This window comes from Anomalospiza imberbis, chromosome 6 (assembly GCF_031753505.1).
Source record: "Anomalospiza imberbis isolate Cuckoo-Finch-1a 21T00152 chromosome 6, ASM3175350v1, whole genome shotgun sequence".
NCBI classification, from domain to species: Eukaryota; Metazoa; Chordata; class Aves; order Passeriformes; family Viduidae; genus Anomalospiza; species Anomalospiza imberbis.
The window spans coordinates 16,328,729-16,355,263 of NC_089686.1; the positions used below are offsets into that span (position 1 = coordinate 16,328,729).

Genomic DNA, 26,535 nt, shown 5'->3' on the forward strand with positions numbered 1-26,535 from the left:
GGAGGACTGGGATAACTGGAAGCGTACCAGGTTACTGGTATTTCTTTAAAACAGTGACCATGCATAATCTCATGAGTTCCATTAGCAGCAGCCTCTCTGCTATGTGATACCAGTACTTGCAACTGGCTCTGTGCAGAGATGAACAGAGATGCTTTGTCAGATCAAAATTTATAAGTCTGTGCTTTTGGCTCAGGGTCTCTCTCCCCTTACAGTGGCTCTGGAGCTTGAAGTGGCTGTGTTACACTGCATGATGACAGGCATGAAATTCTTAGTTAGCAGCAGATCTGTGGTGTTATTAAATTTAAAATGAAAAATATTGTAACAGGAAAAAATACAGTCTTGGTGAATGGGGAAGCCACTAAATCAAAGACCTATTAGGACAACTGCGCAAAACTTCAATGAATGGAAATTTAAATGCTCTCAGAGTGTAAACAGCATTTCTTTGGGGAAATACACACTTTTCCCTACTAATCCAGCCCAACCTTTTCCTCATATTTGCCTCTTGGGGTATTGTAGCACTTCCAGTAACCAAAAACTAGAATCAAGGAGAAACCACCTTGAGACTTAGAGAACTTTTCCTTCCTGCATAGAAATTTCCAAACCAGAACTTCCTGCTGAAAATTCTACACTGATCAACTGTGTGTGGTCCCTAAATTACCCTACGAACTATGCACTCTAGCGGCAGGGACTTTCTCACGTGTCCATGTGAAGCCTAACACGGATCCATATTCCAACTGGACATGCCGTCTTCTAAGAACATTGTAAAACATTAAAAAATCGCTTTTTCTCTCTAAAACAGAAGCCTGCTTGTGCTTCTAGCAAAGCGAGGGGCAGCTCTGGACCGACTTCGCAGGTGTCACGGTCCAGCAAGAGCCAAAGAAGAGTTGCTGGCAGCCATTTGGAGGCAAGTTTGCCCCAGCGAGTAGCTCAGGTGAGGCGGGAGAGTCCCGAGCCGCCGGGGAAAGTCCCGCGGCGCGATAGCGATCGGTGAGTAAGCGCTGCGGAGCGCACCTGGCGGGCCGGCCGGGCGGCGGGGCCCGGCTGCCGGGCGCGGGCGGGGGCCGGCCGGCGCGGAGGGAGCGGCGGCGGCGCGGGGAGAGCGAAGGCGGCCCCGGCTCCGGCTCCGGCCCCATCCTGCGGCAGCTCCGGCGGGCAGAGGGGCTGGCAGCGCCATCCCAGCAGGTACCGGGCCGGGCAGCGGGAGCCAGGGCAGGATCCGCGTCCGGGGGCCGCGGGAAGGGCAGGGAGCTGCGGGCAGCGGCCGCGGGGAGCAGGAGCTGCCCCAGCGGGCCGGCCGAGTTTCTGCGATTCCTATCGACCTTGGGAGATGTAGGCAGGTAGGAAAGTAGTAACTGTTTTTAAGTACCGGAGAATTGAATCTTCATACAAATTAGGTCCGAGGTTCAATTGTACTTAGCACAGTTTCGACGTGATATTACTGTATGAAAATGGCCTTCTAAAATTCAACTATTTTGTGTGAATTAGCAGCTAAGTGTTGGCACAGGCCAGCAATAGCTAATTAGATCATCATCATCTACACTTCCAGTAATTAGAGATGTGGTTTAGCCAAAACTCCAAAGGAAGTTGTGAATATAGCTAGACAGTTTCCCTCTGCGAGGGATGAAATTAGCATCAGAAAACACACATTTACTGAAGTTATGCTGTACCCAAGAGCACTGCTAATGCAGCAGGTATAATTGTAAGCTGTTTCACGTTGTCCTGTTCACAGTTGTTGATCCATACCATGAAGCTAGATTCCTGGGTGTTTTGGATCACTCTGGTTGTTAAACAGCAATCTGAAATAAATACTGTCATTAATTAAGCTGGCCTTGTAACTCTCCTTTGATGGGGATTTGATTTCTTTAGATAAGAACGAAAAGGTCGGTATTGTGACTGTTCCTACAATACACACTTCCAGTCAGTCTGCTGTAATTGTGCAGGAAAATAACAAGATCTCAGGATGTCCACAGGGCCATAGCTGTCCAGTGCCTTCCCCATCTAAAAGATCCTGTGAGCACCTGCTCCTTGGAGCTGGACCCTTGCAGTCCTAACCCTCAGTCTCTGATCTGTGCAGGCTCAGGTTTTTCCCAGTGACACTTGCTGAATGCATTGAGGTTTGCTGCTTTATGCTTTGTGTTTTTATGCCTTTCATTTTTACAGTGGTGATTAGTTGGGTGTCCAAGCTGTCCAGGCGTTCAGAAGCGAGATGTACCTTGATAAGTTCTTCTTGGAGAGTCCAAGTCCATATCAGGGAATCAGGACTACTTAAAAACCATGCAAGGGAATACACTGCCGTGCCTTCCCCCCACCCCCCCATCCTGTTCTTTCTAGTTTGTTTCTATAGCTGTTAGACACATGTGAAGAATCAAGTTCTGATTTTGCATCTTTCATTTCTCAAGAGAGTGCTAGACCCATAAACCTTTGTGCTGTTCTAGGCTGGTGCTCTCTGGCTTCTTACTTATGAAACTGTTTCACCTTCCTTTCAGTACACAAATATTCATTAGGTGAGCTGTGATCTTACAGCTCAGTGGCTAGGGCATAAATCCTGAATCCAGGAATGGGGAAGTTTAATTTTTCATCCTTTTTCCAGCTGTATGCTAAATATTAAAATATATATTTGCAGAATACATGTGGTTAAGCAATACTTAATTTCAAGAGAACACATTTATTACTAAAGTGTCTGTTGATTCTTGCCAATACTTATAAAAATGACACCTACTAAAAACGTTGCACCCAGAGGGTATGTTGGACTTCACAGATGTCACATGAATTCCACTGTCCTCCCCTGCATTTAATTTAGATGATGGATCCCCAGGTGATTAATTCCTCTTTCTTCTTCTGCTGTGGAAAGAGTGAATGTGGGTGGGATTGTTCAGTCAGTCATGTGTGTGTAGGCTATTAATTTACAATGCTGGAAAAAAAGTTTAGGCACTGGTCTCTTTTTCTTTGTCCTAAACCTCAGGCTTAGTTGTTTTCCTTGTTTGTTCTGTCACTTGTTTAGTATCTGCTGGTTTGCTTTTCACTCAGGCTCTGTTCATCCTGCTGGTGGGTGGTTTAGTTTCAGTTGTAAGTTACTCTAAATGCACTCCCCAGGGCTGTGGCTTGGCTGTGAAATGGGCAGTCCTGCTCTGGCCCCCCATTTTCCCCACTGCATTCTGACCCCACCTTGTGCAGTCAACCACAGGGAGAGTTGAAAAACTACTTATTTTTTGAAAGGAAAAAAAAAAAAGGTTGTTTATTTTGGTCATTTAATTTTGTATCTAATCAGTGAGCTGGGCCAGCTCACTGTGCAGCTGCATGTTTACTGGGTCCTGCAGGAATAGCTGTTGGCAAGGCAGAGCTGAGCAGCCCCCCCAGTAGCAGCCAGCCCTTTCAGCAAGTTTGGGACGGGCAGATGCAGCCCCCGTGTGCTTGGGCAGAGCCAGAGGACCTGCCTTACCAGGACAGCCTCAACTAGGAAGCCAGACTTTGGCTAGCTGAGGCCTCTTATCTTGTCTCTCTTATCTGCTGTGGCTTATACCAGCAGAACACTTTGACTTTGGTGAAACATTTATTGAACCTTTTTGATTGATTAAGGTGCTATTTACTTCATTTAGTGAATTTTATGTGATGCATATCCTGACCTATTTCTCCTCTCTCTGGACTCTTGTTTAATTTTATAGAATGGCTTTGTTTACTCTGAATTGCTATCTCCCCAGATACCTTAAATCTGGTAAATATTCTCTCTAATCTAAGTAGGACAACACCCAAATCTCGGTCAGCAGAGAACTTAAGATCTCATCTCTTTAAAGTGAAAAGCAGAGCAAGCTCTGACTCTCTGAGTTAAGCCATGTTGTCATTCTAGTCAGTAATGCTGCTGAGGATTAATTAATCAGAAGGATTGATTACGCAGAGAGAAGTTAGGCTGATAGACTTTTGCGGCCAGGATGGATCTTCACATCTAAACTGAGAAGCCTCATGTGAGAAGAGGTTCAGAACCTGGGTTTGCTTGAGCTTCTTTGTGTTCCATTATATTTTCTAATGATCTTAATATATCAAACCATGCAGAATTGGTGAAGATATTTGTCTTAAGCTTAGTATGAGTATTTGTTTGCCTGTCATTGCAGCTGAAGTTTGCACTAATTCGGTGCCAAAAAGAAATTATGTCGTCAATCTGGTGCTTATCTTTCCTGTAAATTGTACCCTGGTGATTTTGTTTTGAATCTTTGTTTTTCAGTGATCTAATAGTCAGACTTAAACTGGAGAGAACAGATAATTAGGTCCCAAATGAAGGGTGTTGATGTTTGTGGGGTCCTTGTGGTCACTGCAATGGCCTGAAGAGTGAGTTCTGGAGATACTCCTTTGGCAATTAAACCAGCTTTGAAAAAAAGCACTCTAGAAGGTCCATGTCCCAATGACTTTGAAACCTCCGTGGCACTCCATTAATTTAGCATCTATGCTTTTGAGCCTGGATTTTAGCTGGTGCAGGGTGCTGCAGCCTGGGCAGGGTGCCTGCCTCTGGGCCCCGGAGCCCCTGCAGGGGTGTGTGAATGCACACCTCTAGTGCCTCAGCTCTGGCTGAAGCATGGAGCCTAAGGCTGCCTGGCTTTGGTGGGACAGCCTCACCATCAGAGCTGGAGGTAGGGGGGGGCTTCTCCCTGAAGGAATGCAACCCCTCTCTCCCACAGGGTTCTAGTGCCTCTGGGCAGAGGGGCTGGATGTGGCTTTGCCCACCGTGCTTGTTGAAGCTGGGTCAGGTGGGTCATGTGGCCAGAGATGGCCCAGCCCTTGACCAGGACTTGTCAGGGGCTGGAGAAATGCGAGGCTGTGGCAGAACTCTCTATAAAGTTCAGGCCTGCAGTCAGTCCACTGTGTTTGTACAGCTCCCAATAAGGAAAGCACCTGCCATGCAGAGAGAAGGGTTAGTCAGGATAAGGTTTGAAAGTCACTTGAGCAGTGCCTTTGTGGTTAGTGGTGAATTGATGCAAAAACAAGTTGTATCCTGTTTCTGAGAGAAATTCTCTTGTTTAGCACTCCTAAGTGACAACAAAACATTCTCAAAGACCAGTTTAATTTTGCAGTAGGGGGAAATTCTAAAACTTTTAATTCTGTGTTGGTTTTTTTGGGTTTTCTTTCTCCATGATTTACTTTTGCAAAAGGGAGTTGTTGGCCTCTAGACTGGGAACTTTCTCTGACTTTCCCATTCAGGTTCTCTGTCTTCTCAGCAGTGACCAGAGTTGCAAAAAATTTTCTTCCATGAAGCCTTAATAAAACACAGAGCGTCTGCCTAAATTACTCTGGCTTTCATTCCATTCAGTGGTATATGCAATTCCAGATCTAGTTTTTCACCAGTGTGTGAAATCATGGGTCCGAAATCTCTTAGGAAGAGAGATTTAAACTCAATAGGATTTTTTTAAAAACCCATACCTTTATGGTATAGCTATTGTTCACTGTGTGGTTAAACAGTTCTGTCCTAAGGGAAAACAGGGAATGGTAGCTTCATGCTGCCAACTTCTGCTCTCAGGACTTCTGTGTTCTCAGAAGGGAGCAGAGCCCCACCACCATGCCCCAGAGTTGTAGCAGCATTTGGCCAATAATGATTGGGATCTTAGATACTGCCATTAAATTGAGACAGTTTTGATTTCTGCTGTTTCTCCCTGGGTCTGTGCAAACTCCTTGAAAAATGCCTCTGTTACACAATGCCTGGTTACCACTCATCTGGCTGGGCAGCTGCCAACAGCTCCAGCCAGTACAGCTCTCCAAGAGGCACTGCTGGGGCTGTTAGAGTAGTTCTGGGTTCCTGGTCTGGGTGGATTTCATGCAAAAAGTAATAAATAGTTGTACATTAATAAGGACAGTATTCTTCTGGACTTTTATTTCAGTGTGTGTTTAGGCAGCTTCCTGAGCTCAGTACAGATGCCCTGCAGAGCCATACTCCCAATCTGGTTTGGATTTGAATTATTTAAGATCAGTTTCCATTTCCTGTTCTTGATTCATTCATTTAACCTGTTTTCATATATGAAATGTACTTGAGTCACCTTTCCTTTCTTAATCTCAGACACAGTCTTTCAGCTTTTATCTGTACAACCTACATGTTTGCTTCCTCTCACCACTGTGTAACTGGTTCTGCAGTGACAGTATGGAGCAGAACTGGGAATCCTCACCTATTGGAAACTCCATAATTGACAGGTTTTTTGTTTTCATCATGAAACAGGATAACAGTTATGTGTAAAAAACTATTAAAAAACTGCTTCACCTAAAACAAAGCAGTGTGTGCCCAAGTATATGTAAAGAAATTAAAACAAGAAATTCATTCTTGTTTTAATAGTAATGAAACTATTTTTCCATGCAAAACTGCTTGGGTTTCCTTCTTTCTTTTCTTCTTTTTTTCACTCCAAATATACAGAAGAGCTGTTTGCATTAGCTGTCTGGATGGTATATGTGTATCCATGTGTTTTCTGTATGACTCTGTGGTCATGGTAGCAGCTGAGGAATCCCGAATGCCATTTAATGCTCTTTTTCAGTGTTGCATTGAGTTAGTTTCCAAGGGCCATCTTTTCAAAACTAGACACTTTTAGCCATGTTAGGGAACTCCACAGGCAGATGCTCTTGCCTAAAATACCTTCTTCTTGGCTGTCTTGTTGAAAAATGAATCCAGATGTTTCCAGTTTTGTTTGGTATCAGAGCTATAGAAGGACTGCTGACAGTTCTAATTTCATGGCTTCTTGGCATTAACAGCAGAAAGAGAAAAAATTGGATTAAAACCTGACACAGAATACATAAAGAAAGTCTTAAGTTTTAAGTTAGATTATAAAGTAACAATTGGTGATTGTTGTGATTTGTTCCTAATCTGCTTAGAGCAAAGGACTTATCTTATGTTGAATTCTTTCCATGTTCTCATCAAAAGCCAAGTTCTTTTTTTACAGATATTTTAGTCTCTTCAGCTTTCTTTTCTGGTGTCCTGACTTCAACTCTTGCTTTGCCGTTTTCCATCTGAATCCAGAAGGGTCTGCAGTCCAACATAATGGATTTATTCTTTTGTTTACTGCCCCAATACATACAATATTGTACATTCTTGTCCAAGTCAGTGAATTTATCTTCAGTTCACAGGAACAGTGTTGTCAGATCAGTAATTGGATGAATTGGTTACTTGCCTAATGCAACATTAGGAAGAAACATTATATCAACTTTTACAGCCCAGAGCAGAGGGGATTCAGCATATTAAAATCCCAAGTTTTAAGCTTTGTCATGGGATAGATTTATAATGTTTCCTTCTTAATTCGAATATAAATCTCACACAAGAAAAACTGGTTCAGATTTAAGGAAATTTTTCTTTTGGCACTTGTAAATGATATTATTAATGTTTTGCATACTGGGGTAGGATTGGATTAGGTCTACATTTAAGGGCTGCAGGTGCAAGGCTGTAGTGCTAAACCAGAGGCAGGGTGTCCCTGGGGCCCCTGTCAGAAGGACAACTTTGGATCCTGTACTCATGCCAGGGTTTGTTCCCCTTCTCCAAGGGGTGCCTGAAAAGCAGAAGCAGTTGTTCCTGTAGCACAACAGCTCAAACACACACACCTGCTCAGCTTTATTTTTCTCTGGGGAAGTAGGCAGGAGCAATTAGTTCTTCTTTGTGATGTACTCTGGTGCTCTGTGCCTGGGCTGCATGTGCAGATGTGCTGAAAGCCATTTGGCTTCCTCCAGGCTGGAGCCCTGGGAAGAAGCAGCTGCTGAGCTGAATGAGACCACAGCTAGATTGCACAAGTGATCTTTAGGGTTCAGCTCAGGGCCTGCACAAAGAGAGACATACATTAGATCATCTTTGTCTGGGCAGAGAAGCTGGAAAGAGAAGGCAAAGCTGGAGTGGGACACGGTATGTTCCCTCAAAAGTGCATGTTGCAAGATGTGGCTGCTCCAGAAGTTTCTGCCCTGGCACTTTTAGAGCTAGACCTCATTGGCAAGAGAAGATGCAAAACAGCTCATGGGCTCACAGTGAGTTCTGCTTTTACTGCTATGACAACACCTAAGCTAAGAATTGATATGTGGGGTGTTTTTCTTTCCCTCGGAAGAAGCTTGCTGAAGTTAAATAATATTTTTGTACAGTTGACACATCCTGACTGATAGCAGTAACATGTTAAGCACTCCTGCTGATTACAAGAGTTTTAAACTTTGCCTACAACTGTTACCTGTAGGAGAACCCAGCAAACAGTATCTTACCTGAATGCTGTGGCAGTCACCAAAGGGAGTGGGGAGATGCTTTCTGCAGGTTCCCACCTTCCTGATCTTCTTCACTTGCTCAAAATACATTCAGAAGGATGCAGAGCCAATAGTGGATTGGTAGTTTGGAATGTCAATACAGTGCTGTGAGAGCAAGAGCAAGCTTTTCTTTACAAGTGTTATTAAATGAAATATTTTCTCACCTTAGATTATCTTGTGATATTGTTGAGTCTGAGGTGGATAGTTTCTGGAGATAACAATTAAAATATTAGTAGTGAAGGAAATTAGTTATTGTCATATTTTCTGAAATAAAAACATGTCTTTCTGCTTAAGTTTCTGAGTGTAGTGCAGGCATAACTTGTTGAAATCCAGTGGTGTCAGAAGCTGAGGGGAGTCAGATAAGGGTCATAATGGGCTTTCTGGTCTTCAAAAGAAAAATTCTGCTGTAGCAAGCTGTAAGTGAATGAGAGGAGGTTGCAGCAGGGGACCTTGACAGTTCAGAGCCATGATCTGTTCTGTTCAGTTTCCTGTTTTTGTGATCAGTGAGAGGAACATGTAAAACTTCCCCTGATGGGCTGCTGTGCAGTCCACACATTTACCAATGTGGGAAGATGCTTCCTGAGCTTGGGCAGTTGGTGGTTTGTTTGCATCATGGAGTGTGACTTTACCATCTATTTCTGTACCTGATTCAACTGCATAACTGCTTAAACAACACTGGGAGCCTCTTTGCCCAAGGCAGGCTGTGCAATGGTCTGTCATAAAATCTCCATCAGCTAAACTAGGTTAATGATGCATGGTCCTCATTTGCTGGACTGGGAGAGTTTTGCATCTCTTCATTATGTTTCTGTTGAACTGTTTGTAAGATGTCTCTCACAAGAATGTCTTTCTGGTTGTGTCCTTCAAAAGCCTCATAACTTCTCTTTTTCTGTTGTGTTATTTCAGCATCTTCTTTGTGATCCACTGGTTTCAGGGTGAAATCCCTCTTTTTTCCGGTCACAAAAAAAGAGAAAGCCTCATATTATCTTAATTTCCTTGGAAGGCAGAAGGAGTGGAATAATCTCTGTATGCAATTTTCCAAAGCTTTTGTGCTCTTCCAAGAGTTGTGGCTACAAGCAGAGAAGGAGGGTGTATGTATGCACACATCCACCCACTAGTTACTGCATATATCACTGTTGTGGGCTTCTTCCAGAAATAGGTATAGAAAGGAGCTTCTTATCATGCACCTGGTAGGTGTGTGTTGGCATGACATTTTTGGTTTCCTTTTTTTATAATTCCTGCAGACATCCTGCTACTGCTGAAGTTTATAATGAATAGGAATGAAAGCTGTTTCCTCTCTTTTCACATGCTCAGGCCCACTTGAAGTACCTGTCTCTCCTGTGGGGCAGTACAAGTCAGATCTGCCTACAGACCCCAAAAAAACAGTGTGTGGTTTTTTTTAAACTGTGGGCTTTATGTTTTTGGTAAGTGTGTATGGGTACATATGCTGGTTTTGCTGCTGTAGTAGTAAAGTACCAGGAGGCAAATGTCACAAAACCATTTAAGCTGTTTTACGAGGGTTGACCAGTTTTGAGACGTGGTGGCCATCAGCTACCTCTCTTCAGCTGAAGAGCTGTGCTGAGAGGCACAGCTCCCAGACACTCTCCCCCAGAAGTAAAACCACAAAACAGCTGGCTGTGGAAGTTTAGCCTTGAGCCGCATCTGCACCATCAAAAGATAATCCATCTGACCTGCATCAGAAGCAGCTTTTGCTGCGCTGTGATTCTGTAAAACATCTGGAGACCTGAGCTGGTGCTGTTATGCTCTCTGAAGGATTTATATGACTGGGTCTGACTGCGTCTTCTGGATCCAAAAGGCAGAAAGTCATAGAGCAGCATAAACAGGTAGCAGAAGAGGTATCATAAATGAGGTGTTTGACCGAGGTGTGAACTAGCAAGCTTGAGCTGACTTTCTCCAGAGGACAGATCCTCATGTGTTGCAGTGTCCTGGCTCTTCTGGGGCTCCTGGAGTTGTAGACGCTTATGTCATTCGAAGATCTGTCCCAAATGCTTTATAACAACTGATAATCCCTATTTCCAGCTATTTTGTTTTACACATCCTGCCCTGTGAGAACTTACTGCTACTAGAATTTTGCTGTGCTATGTTTCTGAAATGCAGATCTGAGAATGCATTGTATATGTTTATGACTGGCAATAAATCTCAAAATTTTTGAAACCACTGGCTTAGCCAGCTTTCCCTGTTTGAGATCAGCTCTTTCACCTTTGTTTCAATTGTGTAGTTATAAATGTGTTACCTGTTCAACTCCTATGGAGCAGAGCTGTGACTAAATGCAGTAAAATTCATTGGCAACCTGCAGCCTTGCTGCAAAACACCCTTTCCTCATAAGGCAGCAAAGACCTGACATTTCTTTTCAGACTGCTTTCAGCTTTTAATATTTAATATTGTGATCACCCGTTTTCTATCATGTTCTTTTTATTTAATGAGTTGTTGAAAATATTTACTTTCTTCTCTAAACATCTCTGTCTTGTAATTGTTCTGGAGGCATTTGGAACTAAAGTTTTTGATACTCTGTTTATCTGATTTTAGCTCAGTCAAAATTTCTATCAGAGGAATCTGGAAATCATTAAGATAATTTATGTTTTCTATCTAAACCCATTAAAATAACAGTTATTATAATTCTCTAGGCTCAGTGTATGTGTGGGGTTAGGTTTTAAACTGCTGTTTCCAGGATGTTCTAATAAGGTTGGCTCTCTTTTTGCCTTAGTGTGGAAGTACTCTTGCTGAGTTACATTTGCTTATCTTACTTTGACTTGATACTGGGAAGAAATTAAATGGCTTAATGAATTTGGTGAAAAACACCAAGAAAGAGAGAATTTGACACACGAGTGACAAACTGGGTTCAGTTCTCTCCTCTGCAAACTGATTTCTCTCTGTTCATTTGTCAGAAAATGAGGGCAAATTCTCTTTTTCCCCATCCTTTTGTCAGTCTAGAATCACAAAAATGGAGGATGCCCTTGTTATGTGCATATTTCTTAACAAAAACTAACTTCAAAAAGTAGAGTAGAGTCAAGGAGTCTTAACTTCTTGTTAAAATGGATGACATTGCTGGGAAGTCAGTACTTCTTTGGGATTTGGTGGTGCACCTTACAAAAATCTCTACGGTTATGGTCTATTTCATAAATATATTCCCAGATAAATTCATGTTAGTACAATCTTTTAACAACTGTTAAATTGTATGCTGAGGATTTTTGGGTAGCCAACACCAGCAAAAGGATCTGGCATGTGGGATAAGTTTAACCTTTGATAGAAATGTCAATTTCTGTAAAGATCATTAAACACTTGCTTTATTTTCTAAAATGCTTGTGTTTATTTTCAGTTAATACAATACACAACAGAACCTGCTAAATTTCTTTCTCTCCCACACGGTTAAGAGAAAACTTTTGCATGCAGTGAAAGTTGTATAAATAACTGTAGGCAGCTTGGAAAATATAGATACAAGAAAATATATTAAGTGGGAGCCAAGCTGTCTAATTTACTGCCAGGATTGCTCAAACAACAACAACAAAAAAATAACAATATTTATCATGGTATTTTAATTAAGTGAATTAAAACTTTTAAAAGTAATTGAGACCATCCGTGTTACTGATTCCATAAAGTGCTCTAAGCAGAATGAGGGAGCGCTGTGTCTAAATGGTCTTTACCTCAGCAAATGCAATCTTTTTTTTGTAACGTGGCTGTGGTGTAAGTCTAGGGACCCAAGTGCAAGGTTTGTCACTAAACCCATTACAACTGTAAGGTTAAAGAACTGTAAACAGTGTTCTAGTCTCTTAGTCATGGAACTTCCTTCTCAAATTCCTATAATTAAGCTAAAACTGAAATGGAGGCTCTAAGATGTGTGTCTATATACTTTGGCATTCACTATTGATAAAGAGCAATCTGTAATCCTAACTCTTCTTTACAGTAGGCAGTAATGAATTGCTTTATATTTGTCTTTAGATAGAAGAAAAATATATGAACATTTGCATATTGATAAATGGGGAAAAAATGTAATGGTTAAAGACTATCACAGCTGACTTGGTATTACTGTGAAAAACATGGTCTTTTTTAATGATAGAAGAACAGGAGTTGTAGAACTGCATTATGACTTTTAAATCCTCAATATCCATAGGAAGCCCTTTCTTTCTAGGTAAGGCAGCTGCTTGTGACAGATGATTTCCATTTGTTTATTTGCTCAATTAATTGTTCCAGCTAAAGAATTCCCTACCACGAACTGAATTTTATCTGATGCAGAAAAATGAATTTTTCTACTTTATGTAGCTAGAAATTAGGGCAGCATTTTGGTTTCTTCACCAGCAGTAGCGAATAAATTCTATCTGGACATTTTGAGATAAAAGTCTGTTTTGCTTGTGCAAACTGCCACTGAGGCTTAGATACCATTGTTGCAAAGCTTAGAGCAAACATAGCAGCTGTTTCAGTCCAGTTTAAACATGGTGAACAAGAGTGAAGCATATTAACTCCAGCTGTGTACTGATAACAGCTGGGAAGGAAAATCACTGCAAGGGAACCCAAAGTAAATTAGCAGCCTTGGCTATCATGAGTATGCCTCCAAGGGAGGAGCAACAGTGAAAATCTGATCATTAGAACCATGGAGAATTTAATGAGAAATTCTCATGCCTCCTTTCATGCTTCTGTAAAGATGCAGAGCAGGTTCTGGAGCTGGTGGCATTGCCTCTGAAGATTTTAATGCAGGTCTCTTGCTGTACTCACACTCATGGGCAATTTTAAGATGAAGGCAAGTACCGAGAGAGGGATTCTGTGCAAAGTAATTGTGTTTGAGTTAGAGGAAGTGTCCATAGCTTAGTATCTCCACCTAACATCTACAGAATTTGAGGGGTTTTTAATGCAAGAAAATTTTGGAGGATATTACAGTTATTTCCATAGACTTTGTGTGATTCTCCAGCTGTCTTTGACTATACGAAGAAAATTATGGCACTGTTCAAGCTACAGTGGGAATGAACGGTTTCTGTGTTGGAGCACAGATGCTTTCAGAAATTTCTTGCAATTGAAGTAACTAAGCAAACATGTCCATTTTTCATTTTTCAGTAAAACTGCTTATTTTCTCCATGCTTCCCCCCTCTGTCTTACTTGTCTTCCTCATCCCTTCAACCTATGTTCATCTTCTGTTTGGTGTCTTCTACTCTTCATTGTGTCTTGGGTATGTTCTTCTAAGAACCTTGTGTACTTTAGGTGGATGTAAAAGGACTAGACTTAGCTGAAGTTTTGGACAGGAGGCAGCACAGCTGTCTGTGTCTCTCTGAAAAGAGAACATAAGGATATGAATAAAGACATTTAAATGAGGCCAGTTAGCATTGTCATAAAGTTCTTATAATGGTAACCAGCTGTTAGAGGCTTGTTCTCATTCTTTTGTAGATTACATGCCTCTCATTTTGCTGAAAGTCAGCATGCTTTATTTCTACGTGCACAGCAAACAATTATATAATAAACCAGGTCTTCAGTTTCATGTGTATACAATTATGAGAAAGCAGTAGCTTCTCAAAGAAGGCAATTTTGGCATCATTCATAAAGCCTGTTTTCAAGTTAAAAGTATGGAGTATGTTGAGTGAAAAATGTAAACACGTATAGATGTATGTGAAAATAGTAGGGGAGTGAAAGAGGATAGGAGAAACATGAGCAAGGGAAACAGAATTAAAAACACATCTTGCAAATGGCTTGACAATACCATGTCAAAACAGTTGTAAAGCTGAGTAAACTCCAAAGCCCAGTGGCACACACAAATATGAGGAAAATTTTAGTGTTCCCAAAAGACAGGGACCTGTCTGCGTGGATCACTGGAGTATTTGAATGCCATATATTAAAACTATCTCTTTCCTTGTGGTTTTATATAAAAGTGATTTTTCTCAGTGAGAGAAATCTGATGGCTCTGATACTTTTATGACTGAAGTAACTTTCTGATTGATTCTGGGACTGTGTACAAAAAGCAGCTGCATATTAAATAGCTGATAATACTGCATTCTGATTTTACTTACTCCCATCTACTATGGTTTGTTTTATTGTGTTTTTCAGGTCTGACAGCTGAACTGGACGGCTGATTGAGGTCCCCTCTAAATTATAACACTGAAAACAATGGCAACAGAATGTATAAAAACCTGCTGTAAAATGTGTTTCTGCATGGACAAGGAAAAAAATGATCGTGAGTTCTGACATATGAGGGTTTGATAAAAGTTTTGCTGCATTACTGATGAGATTTCCCATTAATATAATGACTGTGTTACCCCGATAAACCTGATTTCTCTTACAACATCCAAAATTCTTTCTATACCTCCACTTGGAGATTGAACCCATGCTTGTTAGTATTATGAATTGGAACTGAAAAATAACAGTTGTCTGAAGTCTGCTCTTTGCAGTCTAGAATACTGTCCAAAAAAGCCAGCTTTTTTACCCAAGGTTGTGTAAAGGTCTTATATCTTTCAAGCTCTCAGAATTTTACTGCTTTTTTTTTTTTAACTGGGGGTATTTTTAACTCTGTTAGGATTTTCTGTGGTGTCTTATTTGTTTGAAGAACTCATCTATGATACAAGTGTAGCTCTTGTGCAAATTCACTTAAGAAGAAAGTAGCTATAAATATAGAAGCTTGGGCAACAAAGAGTTTGGATCAGTACAGGTGTCAGGAGGATGAATATCTTTTTCTGGTGCTAGTCCTGAATGCTACTAGCAGCTGTTAAGTAATGTATCAAGGAGAGATACTATTAAATAAAAGGGATCTGTTAGTAGCATTGTTCAAAAATTAATGCACATGTGTACTGTGTCTTGCTCTTTATTTTTAGCAGTTTCCATGGTGCAGGAATCTGAAGCAGTAGCTGCAAGCAAGCCAACTATTGTCGAGCAGCCTCCATTGTCTTCTGTGTCAGTGAAGCGTCAAGTTGGCTGTTCTGAGGATTATTTGCTTTCTAAACTGCCCCAGGATGGTCAAGAGGTTCCATTTGTGGTCCCTCCATTCAAACTGGCTTATGTACAGCCAAAGAACCTTCCCAGTATCTCACATGCTGGAGGGATTAAAGGTAAAATACAGACAGTGTTGCTGAAATTGTTGTTTAGATTCTGCTGCACCTTGAACGTTGTTAAGTGTTCCTACTGAAAGCATGTTTGCAGAACTTAGCTAGAAGCCTGGTCTTGTTCCAAAGAATCATAGATTATGCTGAATTGGAAGGGACACACTGGGATTATCGAGTCCAACTCCTGGCCCTGCACAGGACACCCCATGAGTCACACCATGTGCCTGAGAGCATTGTCCAAATACTTGAACTCTGTCAGGCTGCTGCTGTGACCACGTCCCAGGGGAGAATGGGGAGCTTGTTTCTTTTCTCTCTGGACACCCAGAGAGGTTTTGGGAAATATGTCATCCAACTATGAATCTCTGTGATGTTGTATGAATAAAACTGAGTGGGACAATTGCACACCAGCGCTCATACTCAAAAGTAGTGGAAGATGCTTAAAAGAAATGGAATCTTTAGAAAGAATTTATTGAATTTGTTGGAGACGAGGAAAGACCTAACATATCCCCAGTATCCATAGCTCTCAAGTAAAAGAAGGAGGGTGTTCTGGCTTTCATGGTTAATATTCTGGTACGTTTTAACATACTAACATATCGTCCTTTTCAAATTCTGCCAATAGATGAGAGGTGCTACTATCTGGCAGAATTTTTTTTCCTTGCTACTTTCTGCTCTTTTTGCTGTTTTTTGGGAGGCATGGGGGCACAGATCCCCTGTTATGAGGTTTCATATGATACTATTTCTTTTCTGCTTCACAACAATCTTGTACTTCATCCTGTTACTCCCATACTCAAACTGCCAAAATTAGGTACATGTAATTTATTCACAGTGGCATTTAAAAAGTGAGTTATAGAGCATTTGCTATTGTTAGGCTTTTAGTCCTGCCAGGAGATGCATAGAATTAGGTAAGGGAAAAATTTGGCACGGAGACATAACTGAACAGTTGTTTTATCTAGGATTACTCTGCCTCAAGGACGTGATAAGCTGGTAGTATGTTCTTAGTCCTATGTGACTTTATTTCCTTTCTGAAGGTGAAAAGCCTAATAACTGAAAGAAATCAATCATATGTTGCATACCAACTAATGCAGTACTACCTAACATTTTTTGTGTTTGTGGGGTTTTATTCCCACCCTTCCCTCTTCTCCTCCCTAGGTCCCTGCTGTTGTTTCTTTCCTGCTCCTGCAGGGCTATTACCAAACTTCTTCCCCACCCACTGCAGCATGTACCACTGGCACCACCGCCAAGCTAAGCAGCCTAGCAGAGCTGTTTAGTACAGACTGGCCATTCTGTGCCCCATCTTCTAGTGGGCTTCATTTGGCATGTCAGCAGCCATTAACAGGCAACTGAAGAGCTGGAGGTAGAACCTGTGAGGCCCCCTCATCTCTGAGCCTGCTCTCCCCAGCTGCCTGCTATTTCAGTAGCTAGTTCTTGTAGGTCCATAGTTGGATATGCTATGGAAAAGCAGGACATGCTCCTGGTTATCCCCTTTCTTATTGGGTCTAGGTTTAGGCTCTGCCTTGCTTAGTCTAATCTCATCCTCAAGATACAGTACAGAGAATTTCATCAGGGACTCTGAGGCATGGATGTTCTCCAGAGAGAAGGAAGTTGTGTCTAACAGCCTTTATGAATGTTTTTCTTGTTCATACTGTTCTTACACAATCTTAACAGTCAGTGACTTTGTCTATGTTGAGAATTCTGCTTCCTGATAATTTCTGAGGGACCTGATGTGGTCCTTTAGGCTACAAGCTGTTAGATCTTCTGGCAGGATGACCTGACTCTTCATAATTGAGTCTCTTAAGCAAATATATTAAATATTTGAACAAATATTTGAAAAGTGACTCTTATGTCAAGTAGCTAACTTTCATTTCTCTTTCCAAATACAAATACTAATTTTTTTTAATCTGTATAAAGTTGTGCTTAAAAATGCAGTGTTTACTTTTTAGGGAGATTTACTAAATAGAGTGAAGTGAGCTGTCATTCTTTTTTCACATTAGCCAAAGGACCAGCATACTCAAAAAACATATTCAGAGTACTTTTTTGAGACTGTTGTTAAATACCTGTAGAAGTCCCAGTCCTGCTCTCAGTTCCTCACGATTTTCTGTGCATGTCTGGCCATTTTCCTTTAGTGAAATAGGACATGCTCAGTGTTAGCTCTTGGCAACCTTTCTGAAAGCAATTAAGTTCTGGCAGCCTTTCTCTCCTGCTTACTGCAGTGTGTCTCGCGCTCTCACAGAAGTAAGCTAGCAGGAAGAAGTGCTCCTGGTCTGGAACACTGGATTTTCCATCATCTGCTGTGCAGCAATTCTTCGTGGCCTCACTTTTAGTATTTATCCTGATTTACATCATGCTCAAGCCCATTTTGCTTGTGTTCTTGCTTTATCACTGCCCATGTTCCATCTCAGTGTTTTAGTTTTTTTCTTTACTAACACATGAGGAAGAGGACTCTTAAGCAGTGGTAGTTTGCCTGTTATGGTGCAAGACACCTGCAGAACTGAAGGTACTTTATTGTGGGTTAAAGACCTTTTTAAGAGATAGGTTGAAGTCCAGGGAAGTGAAGTGAAGGAAGCAAGTATCAGAGTTTGGCAGAATCCAGGTCATCCCATTCTCTAATGTGCTGTTACATATGGCTTCTTTTCAGTCCAGACAGTAAAGAACACTACAGCAATGTTCTTCACTGTTTTGCTGACCAAGGCATACATGATTTTTCTGAAATTATTATGGGCTGAGTAAAGGGCTGGGATTCAAGCAGTCTCAGATATGTCTACTAATGTCTCAGCCAACAATTCAAGTAATTTTGGACCAGTGATTTTACCATGGGCAGACTTGCCATGGAAAGTAGATAAGAAGACTGCAGTCACAAGCTGCATTATCTTTCCATACATGATCTTCCTGAACGTCTGGGGGTCCATTAGTTCAGTAAGAATATGCTGGGGGTGGGTAGCTAAATAACTTGGAGGTTTTCTGTACACAGAGTGCTACTTTTCCTGTTAACTTCTGTCTTGCTGTCTGTCTTTGGAGCCCTCTGTATTTAACTGCTTAGGCATTTACTGCAAAAACCCAAGAGAGGCTATGCATAGTTTTTTTGGCAAATTTAATTCCAGTGTTTGCTCACACACTGTGGACACCTGACATAATGTGAATGTGTGTTTTCTTTTTCTTTTTTTTCCCCTTTACCCAAAGTAGATAATACTGAAATATTTTGTCCTTTGCCCTGGAGGCACTCTGCCTGCCTTATGAAACCAGGGAGCATGTGTTATGTCTGGAACTCTTGCATTTGATGTTTATTGTGCTCCACAGAGTCAGCCAGAGCCTCGCTGGGTGAGCGGAAGGCAGAGCTGCACGGCGCGTACCAGTGGCCCGGCTGTGACGTGTACAACCCCTTCTATCTGGAGCATCGGGTTTCACCAGATCTCATCAGGCGCTTCCCAGCAAAACCAAATAGTAGGAAATTGTATGGATCAGGTGAGAAGGACCACACCCTTGCTTCTCTGTCTTCCTCCCTTTTTGAGGGTTTATAGGCAAGAGGAATAAAAGCCATTAGTCTACAGAAGCCTTGTTTGGTTATCGCACTTCTCAAGCTGGTCAGTGTGCTACAGACACTCCTTGATTGGTGAATCAATCTGCAGAGCCAGCTCTGCTTCATTTTCAGCTACACTCTTACTTTCTGTCTTTTAGGGTCCTAACAGGCTTGCATGCATCACACAAAGGTAGAGAAATTAGCAAAGTAAGGTACCATAGCTGCCTCTGATCCAGACCAGCACACAGTACTGGAGATTTCAGCTACCAGTAAGAGGAGTGAGGGAGATGGAAAAAGGAAGCCAGGCAGTATGTTGAGTAGGAGGAGTGCCTGAGCAGTACATATATGGGGAGAGGAGCAAGCACCAAGAAATGTTCAGGAGAAGATGATAAGAACAGGTGCAAAATGGGACGTGATGCTATATGCCAACTTTTTTGTAGTTTGCTTTTGAAGCTACAGCAATGTCCCCACTTCTCACTGTGTAAGAATGAGGGAGGGCTGCGAGATAGTAAAAGTTCACATAGAAAGTGTTTGGCTACCTAGGTAAAAATTGTCTTCTGTGCTGTTCATTGATGTATGTATCCTGGAGTGAATGCTGGTCAGACCGAAGTAAATGACTAGCTGTTGCTTGTGATTGCTAAGGCAAATGCATTCAGAAAACTCCAACACTCCAGGAAAGGCACACGCTCTCCATGAAATCGGAAGCTGGCAACAGCTCACATTTTTAAAGGTGTTTTACTTAGAATGGTATAGCATTCTTATTTTCAGCTGGGGGAAAATGTCTCAGTCTGTGTTCTGTTTTAAAAGAATTCTGAATCACCATAGAGACTACATGAAAAGACTATTCCATATATATTTTTTAAGAGAACAAAACTCAAGTAGAATTTTAGCAGCCTTTTACACATATGGTTTTACCAGGCTTTGTAAGCACCTGTGGTGGGAGCCAAATGGGTTTTATTAAACTGTCTTGAACATCTTCCCTTCAGTTCATCATCTCTTTTTCCATTTTTTCCTCAAGCTAAGTGAACACTTTACTAGTTTTGTCTTAGAAAGTTTAAACACAAGAAAGGTTTTTCTGTTGTGTCTAGAGTACAGTTCTAAAATTTTTCCTCCAGAGTTTTTTGACAGCTGTTTCAGAACTTAAAACTTCATGCATCTACAAACTATTAAAACAAAACTCTAAACCTCGTTTATAATAGCAAATGCTGTGATATTTTTCATGTGTGTGGGTTTAGAACTACAGAATGTGTTTATTTGGAAGGTACAAAATTAAATTCTTGAATTAAATATGAAGCCCCTTCTCTCCATCTTAAAAGAAAAAAACTCCACACAAACTGAAAAGTAAATTCATTAATGATTTTCTGAAAATCTACTTATTATTGGTAAACAACATATTTTTATTATTAAAATATTTCTGCTTTTTATATTTTATAGACAGCTTTCTGTCTAAAAATTGAGGGTTTTTTCATTAAAAACTTAATTTTTTGAAAAAGACACCATCTCTTTACCTCTGCCCCATCCCCATGTTCCTGGCAAACATTGCTAGATAACAGCAGATCATACTATCTTTAAACCATTTTGGTCATTTGTAGTCTATAGGACTGAACAGATAATTTCCAGCAGTTTGTGAAAGTTATTCTTAGTTAGGTTTTTTCCCTAGCAGTGGTGCTAACATGATTTTTATTGTTCTTTTTGTCTCATTAGTTAGTGATTTAAGACCCAGTGCTTTGCCTGGATCCCTTGATGTAAGTCGTTCGATGTTTGATCTCAGGAGCCCACCTCACCGATTCATGAAGGTGAGTTCCCCCTGTAGCCAAGGTCACGCTGAAAACTCAGCTTACTCAGTGTATCTGTTCCCGCTGCATTGTTTCCAGAGTAAACACTGGAGGGCATTGCACTGTACACTGGGAGGACTGGAGGGAAAATTTCGACATCTTGACCAACTTCTAGAGGCTTTTTCCTGGTGTCTCCTCTGACATTTGCTGTTCTAGCCCAGCGGGGCTGTTGAGAAACCCAAGTAGGCTGTTAGGCGGGACAGGACAGACAGCATGTCATGGTTCATCATCTTGTGGTGTCCCCCATCAGTTGAAAGTGGAACAGTGGAAGTTTCCATTGACACAAAACACTGTGTTTATTTATTTCTTCTATAATAATCATGTCTTACATAGCAATGAACTTGTGTATCTATTCATGAGCAAAAAAAAAGTCTGGTGGTCAGATGGGTCCTCTATTAGCTCGTTGCATCAAAACAGTAATTGCATGATGCTGGATCAAGAAACTAGTAAGGAATGAGGCAATTATTTGAAATGGAGTATTTAGTTTTCATCATATCGTGTCTGATGTTATAATCTCTGGGTTTTGCATCTGTTGTTCTGAATTAGGTGATTCCTTTTTTCCTATCCCCAGAGATATGATTCAGTCTCCAGTGTACCTAGCAGTTCCTCTTCCAGGAAGGATTCGCAAGGCAGTAACAGGAGTCTGGGTAATGTTTTGTTTGTTTACCTTGTAATGAAATATTTCCCCTTGCACATGAAACATTAAGCTGTTTCTACTCTGCTGTTGATGTTTTTGTTTGGTTTGGGTTTTTTTTTTTTTTGAGATTAATCTGACTAGCAGGTCAGCTAGAGATGATTTGGCAATTTGAAATTAAGAGTTTTGGACTTGCTCTGTCCTGTTGTTTGGAGATTGAGCAAATGAGACTTAGAGAAGTTCATACTTGGATTTTCTACCCAAGTGAACTAAGAAATAACAGATACCTTGTTAGGATAGAATGCAGCACTAGGTCCCAGGTCTAGTCCTTTTTCATGTATCAGTATTTCTCTGTGAGAAGTGCCTGGAATCCAATACCCATATTACACTGGTAATTAGGCAAGAATATGGCATGCAAACCCAGTATCCTTATTTATGAAAAAAATGCTGAAGAAGTGGAGATACAGCAAAATAAACCCTCAAAAATTAATCAAGTCCCCACGAAAGTCACCCTACTATAAGTCAAAGTTTGAACCATTTCCTTCTACAAGAAGACTGAGGCAATGACCTGGTTCCAGTCATAACAAAGAAATGCTGGATATTGAATGGCTCTTCTGACTTGGAGACTTCATAATAGTAAAATGTTTACTAGACTGGAATTGAAATTTGAGAAAGAAGAGACCAATTTATAAACTTAACAGTGAAAGAGATTAAGGGAAGTGATAGGAGATAAATGTGTTCTGGGTGTATCAGGCACATGTTTTTTTTCTTTCTAAAAATTGTTTGAGTATAACACAAGTTATTAAATTCAGTAGAGATAACCCAGGCACATGGTGTGATTTTTGGTGTGGTCTCCTGTGCAGGGCCAGAAGTTGGACTTCTATGATCCTTAAAGGTCCCTTCCAACTTAGGATATTCTATGATTACATTATTCTGTTCCATGAAATGTGAAGGCTTTTAGCCATGAAAAAGATCAGGTTACTGGACTTGGTGGATATTTTGTCCTTGAAATGTAGCTGTTAAAATATTTCAAACTTATTTTGAGAGAAGTTTGCAAAGATAAGCAGTCCACCTATTAATGAGTTCCTTTATTTCTGGAGTGAATTTTTAAGATACTGCATTACTTCTAAAAATATTAATTGGCTTTCTTCCGCAGATACTATTACATTATCAGGTGATGAACGAGACTTTGGAAGACTGAATGTGAAGTTGTGTTATATTTCTTCTGTAGAACAGATTTGGATCACAGTTTTACATGTAAGCACATAAGTTGGTTATTTATTCAAATAATGACTATTCAATAACCAATGACTATTCTACTATACTTAGTGGTAATTGCCATAAAATTTGTCTCTATGTTACTTCAATGAATACTTCTAGGAAAAAAATTAAATTATTTGTATGTGTTAATATAAACAAAGTTCAGTCAAATGTAATACTAGATTTCAAAGCACCTTCCTCGCCTTTAATATTTTTTCTGTTGCAATCTCTGTTCTACTGCATTCAATAAGAAGAAATAGTATATATCTCATTATGTTACTACACATATCTTAACATATGTTCCAGTTGTGAAGTGAGGAACTATTCAGCACATACTAGAAAGCCGAGCTGGTGATAGGCTGCTCCTGCTATGGACATTTTCCTGTGAAAATTTGAAGGCAGTAAATGGGAGCAGCTGTGGAAGCACCATTTAAGTAACTTCTGTGATTCTATGACTTTAAATCTAACAGTTCCTTCAGGGCAGAACCCTAACAGAACTTTGAGGACAGGTGGCTTCTTGAGGCTTTTTTGTCAGTAAATGTGACACTGTTATGGTGGTTGTATATACTTCCAGAACTGTGAATAATTTTCAGCCAAGGTAAATTTGAGTAGACAGAAACCTTTTAAGTACATCAAATGGTAAATCTTGCAATGTCTAAACTGACTTTTTTCAATGTTGCAGTGCAAAGACCTGAGCTGGCCTTCTAGCTGTGGGGAAAATCCTCGTATCTGTGTCAAGGGAATTCTCACACTGCCCAAGCCAGTGCATTTCAAATCTTCTGCCAAGGAGGGCTGCAATGTAAGTAGAGACATGCAAAATACTGAGAAATATTTCTCCCCACAAAAAAATAAATGTGACAGATAAATGGCTTTTTTAAATGGACCAAACATCCACTCCTATGCCATATTTGCTGTGGTAACTGTCCAGGTGTGTTTTACTTCTCCCAACTTCTCAAAATCCTATTAAAAGCCTTATTCCACTTCCTCCCCCTATATCCTACCTGGCATAGTACTCTTGCCCTCCTTCTCTCACAAGCTGGCAGGACAGATATGCTCATGGGGGCTGAACCATGAGCTGCAGGCTGTGGCACCTCCGTGGTGGGTCACCAGAGGAGGACAGGGCATACCTGTAGGTGCACACTTATCCCAGGGAAGGTAGATGCCTCTCATTTGGCAGGAAACAATTTTCACACTTTGTCTCTACAGAAAATAGTAAAAATTGGTCACATGGGACAAGATTCCTGATAGTGGCAGTAAAGGAATATTAAGGGGGTGGAAAGTAAAGCAACATAAATCTTCCATAATGTGAGCCAAAGGTGAAAGAAAATAAAATTAGCTGGAATGACTGTAGCAAAAGGTTAGAGAATCTGTTTCACAATGTGTGTGTGCTGCTGTAAAGCTCCAGGAGAGATGGCCACAACTTGTTATGGTAGTGAAAAATAATCCAGAATTGAGCCCTGCCAGGGTGTGGCAACACAGGGGTGAGTGTGTGTGGACTTTGCACTATAAAAGCACATTTTTCCATGGCAACCTAAAGTGGTAGTTGGGAGCAGTGGCTATAGAGGCAGGATGCCTTGGTTTCTAGGTTTTGGGCTCAGTGGCATTCTCTTAAAATGATAATGTTACTCATCTGTTTTTCTTTCTAGGACATTGAATTTATGGAAACTTTTGTTTTTGCCATTAAACTGCAAAGCCTGCAGGCTGTCAGATTGGTATTTAAAATCCAGACACAGACTCCCAGGAAAAAAACTATTGGAGAATGTTCCTTGGCACTGCGGGAGCTGAGCTCACAGGAGTCCAATCATTGGCTGGATATATCTCCTCCTTCCAAAGCACCTGTAAGTGCCAGTACTGTAAAAGTATGTTCTTATCTCTCCTAGAAGGGGTTGCTGGAAATTAAAGTAAAATAACTCAGTAGTAAAACTGGAGGGGTTCTTTTTTTTTTTTTTTTTCCTTTACCCTACTTACTTCCTTGGAGAAAGGCATTTGGATGGGGAAAAAGTGCAGACTTTTGAACTCTGCACATAGCTGTTCTCATCATAAACTGCAGATGTTTCTAGCAAAAGAGCTAGAGCAAACTCTTCCACACCATGGCTCACAGCTTGAGGGAGGGACATTCTGGGGAAATATTCAGCAAAGAACACCGGGTAATTATCTTTTCTGACCAAAAAAAGCATCAGAAGATCCTTAGGGCTCACAGCAAGAGCTCAGAGCAAATGGAATCCACTTTTGTTATGGAAGAAAAGTGCTAAGATCTTCAGTGGCCTGAAACTGCAGAGACAGCCATATATTTAATGTTCAGATTGCATGCTGTGAAGTAATAATTCAGACAGTTCATTTCCATTAGCGTAATAAGAAGCAGGTGGTTTTCACAGTGGGATTTCCTTTCCCCCTACCCTCACTTTGTTTGTTTCTTTTATAGTTGTGTCTAGACATTTGTATTTTCAACAAATTAAACTTGAATTAGCAATTCAAAAGCAAATTTTATTTAAGTGTGTCTGAGTAATATGAATGATACTCTTGATTTCTAACGTAAGTTACACTTGACATTTTTTAGTTCTAATGTGAATAACCATATTGCTTCAAAAGCAGTAAGATAAAGTGACAGAGGAAGGTGGTATCCAAGAGCCCTCCAGGCACTCTGGGATTCATCCCTGTAGTACCTGTGAGGCAGCAAACCCTAACCTCTCTGCCAATAGAAAGCCAAAGCTCAGAGTTGATGAAGTGGCTTCCTCGCAGGGTTACACAGAAATTTTGCGGCTGAGCTACAAAGAGAATTTGGGTCTCTTTGATGAACTGGGGCCTGACTTTTCTTTATCTAACCTGTTGCTCTCTTGCTTAGTGCATTTTGGTTCATTGAAGTGCATTAAAACTTGAAGGCAACAAAGACTAGCAGAGTCCATTTAAATGAAGGCTGTCAGGAAAGTTGGGTCTCCATTGGCCTTTTCCTGCTGCTCTTACAGTGTTCTGAGGACATTAGAGTGTGACAGGAGAGCTAAGAGGATGACTCAGTGCTTCTTTGCCACTGGCACAAATTCTAAAACCCCCCCCAAGAATCAGACTGGAGATCTTGATACATACACTGTGTGTGTGGCAGTGGTGTATGTGTGTGGGCATTTAAAACACAAGTACTTTCACAACACAGGAAACTACACAGTGCTCAGTCACCCTAAGCACTCATGACATTAAGTGACAGGGCCTTGTATCAATGGAAACCATTGCTTATATCTCCATATTGCAAAATTCAAAAGTGTGGGAGGGGAACTCTGAAGGGTTTTGTGTCAGTGGAGCTCACGTGCTCTCTCACTTCCACACCCAGATTTAGTAAAGTTGCAATGGCACATCTGGTTTCCCCTGCATGTGTCTGCTCTTACCACTGCAGAATCTGTACCAGGTGAAAACTGAGCACTAGATGATTTGGCCAGTATCCCTGGCTGCAGCCCACGAAGGCCATTTGTGCACCACACATATGCAGCTCATCAGCGGAGCACATGTACTGCAGCTATGACAAGTGCAAGATGCACTTTCTGTGCATCTGCAGGTTCTGTATACAACACATGCTTATATTTCTGTCCAGGAAATCCCAGATAGAAATGTGGGAGCCCAACATATGACAAAATTCCTGTGTTTCCTGAGTTTATAAGCAACTTAATCCAGATGTTATGGCAACATTCTTCTGCTTGTAGGTGTGCCGTGCAGAACTTCAAATAGGAACTTGTTTTCAAGCAATAAACAGGAGGATACAGTTACAGATTCTTGAAGCACAAAACCTTCCTGTTTCATCCACACCGCTGTCTTCAAGTAAGTTACATCAGCTGTTTCATGCCTCCTCTCTGAAAGCACTTGTAACAGGTAAATTGCTGCTCAAATGGGTTGGCAATTCATAACATTCTTTACGAACCTCAGACTAACACATTGTGTGGTAGATTTCCATTGCCAAGGCCTGTTTCCCCAGATGTCTTACTTGATTACATTTTGTTTGGTTTGAAGATGTGTGTTTATGTATTTTGGAAGATTTTTATCCCA

The 26,535-nt window shown here is 40.9% G+C and overlaps 1 protein-coding gene across 3 annotated transcripts in view; it reads left to right on the plus strand.

Annotated features, from left to right (window-relative positions):
- The first annotated feature begins 632 nt into the window (after nt 1-632).
- The window catches only part of TC2N (tandem C2 domains, nuclear), a 30,664-nt gene continuing 4,761 nt past the window's right edge, over nt 633-26,535 (plus strand). The window contains exons 1-10 of one of the 3 annotated variants that reach the window (XM_068192599.1): nt 633-931; nt 14,278-14,404; nt 15,042-15,272; nt 18,561-18,725; nt 20,485-20,576; nt 21,187-21,262; nt 22,406-22,506; nt 23,192-23,308; nt 24,156-24,347; nt 26,196-26,310. In XM_068192599.1, the coding sequence (XP_068048700.1) occupies nt 14,338-14,404; nt 15,042-15,272; nt 18,561-18,725; nt 20,485-20,576; nt 21,187-21,262; nt 22,406-22,506; nt 23,192-23,308; nt 24,156-24,347; nt 26,196-26,310 (1,156 nt within the window). In that variant the 5' untranslated portion in view covers nt 633-931; nt 14,278-14,337. Of the gene's footprint in view, nt 988-14,277; nt 14,405-15,038; nt 15,273-18,560; nt 18,726-20,484; nt 20,577-21,186; nt 21,263-22,405; nt 22,507-23,191; nt 23,309-24,155; nt 24,348-26,195; nt 26,311-26,535 lie in introns of all 3 variants that reach the window. The other 2 variants (XM_068192598.1, XM_068192597.1) reach the window with 2 other exon arrangements.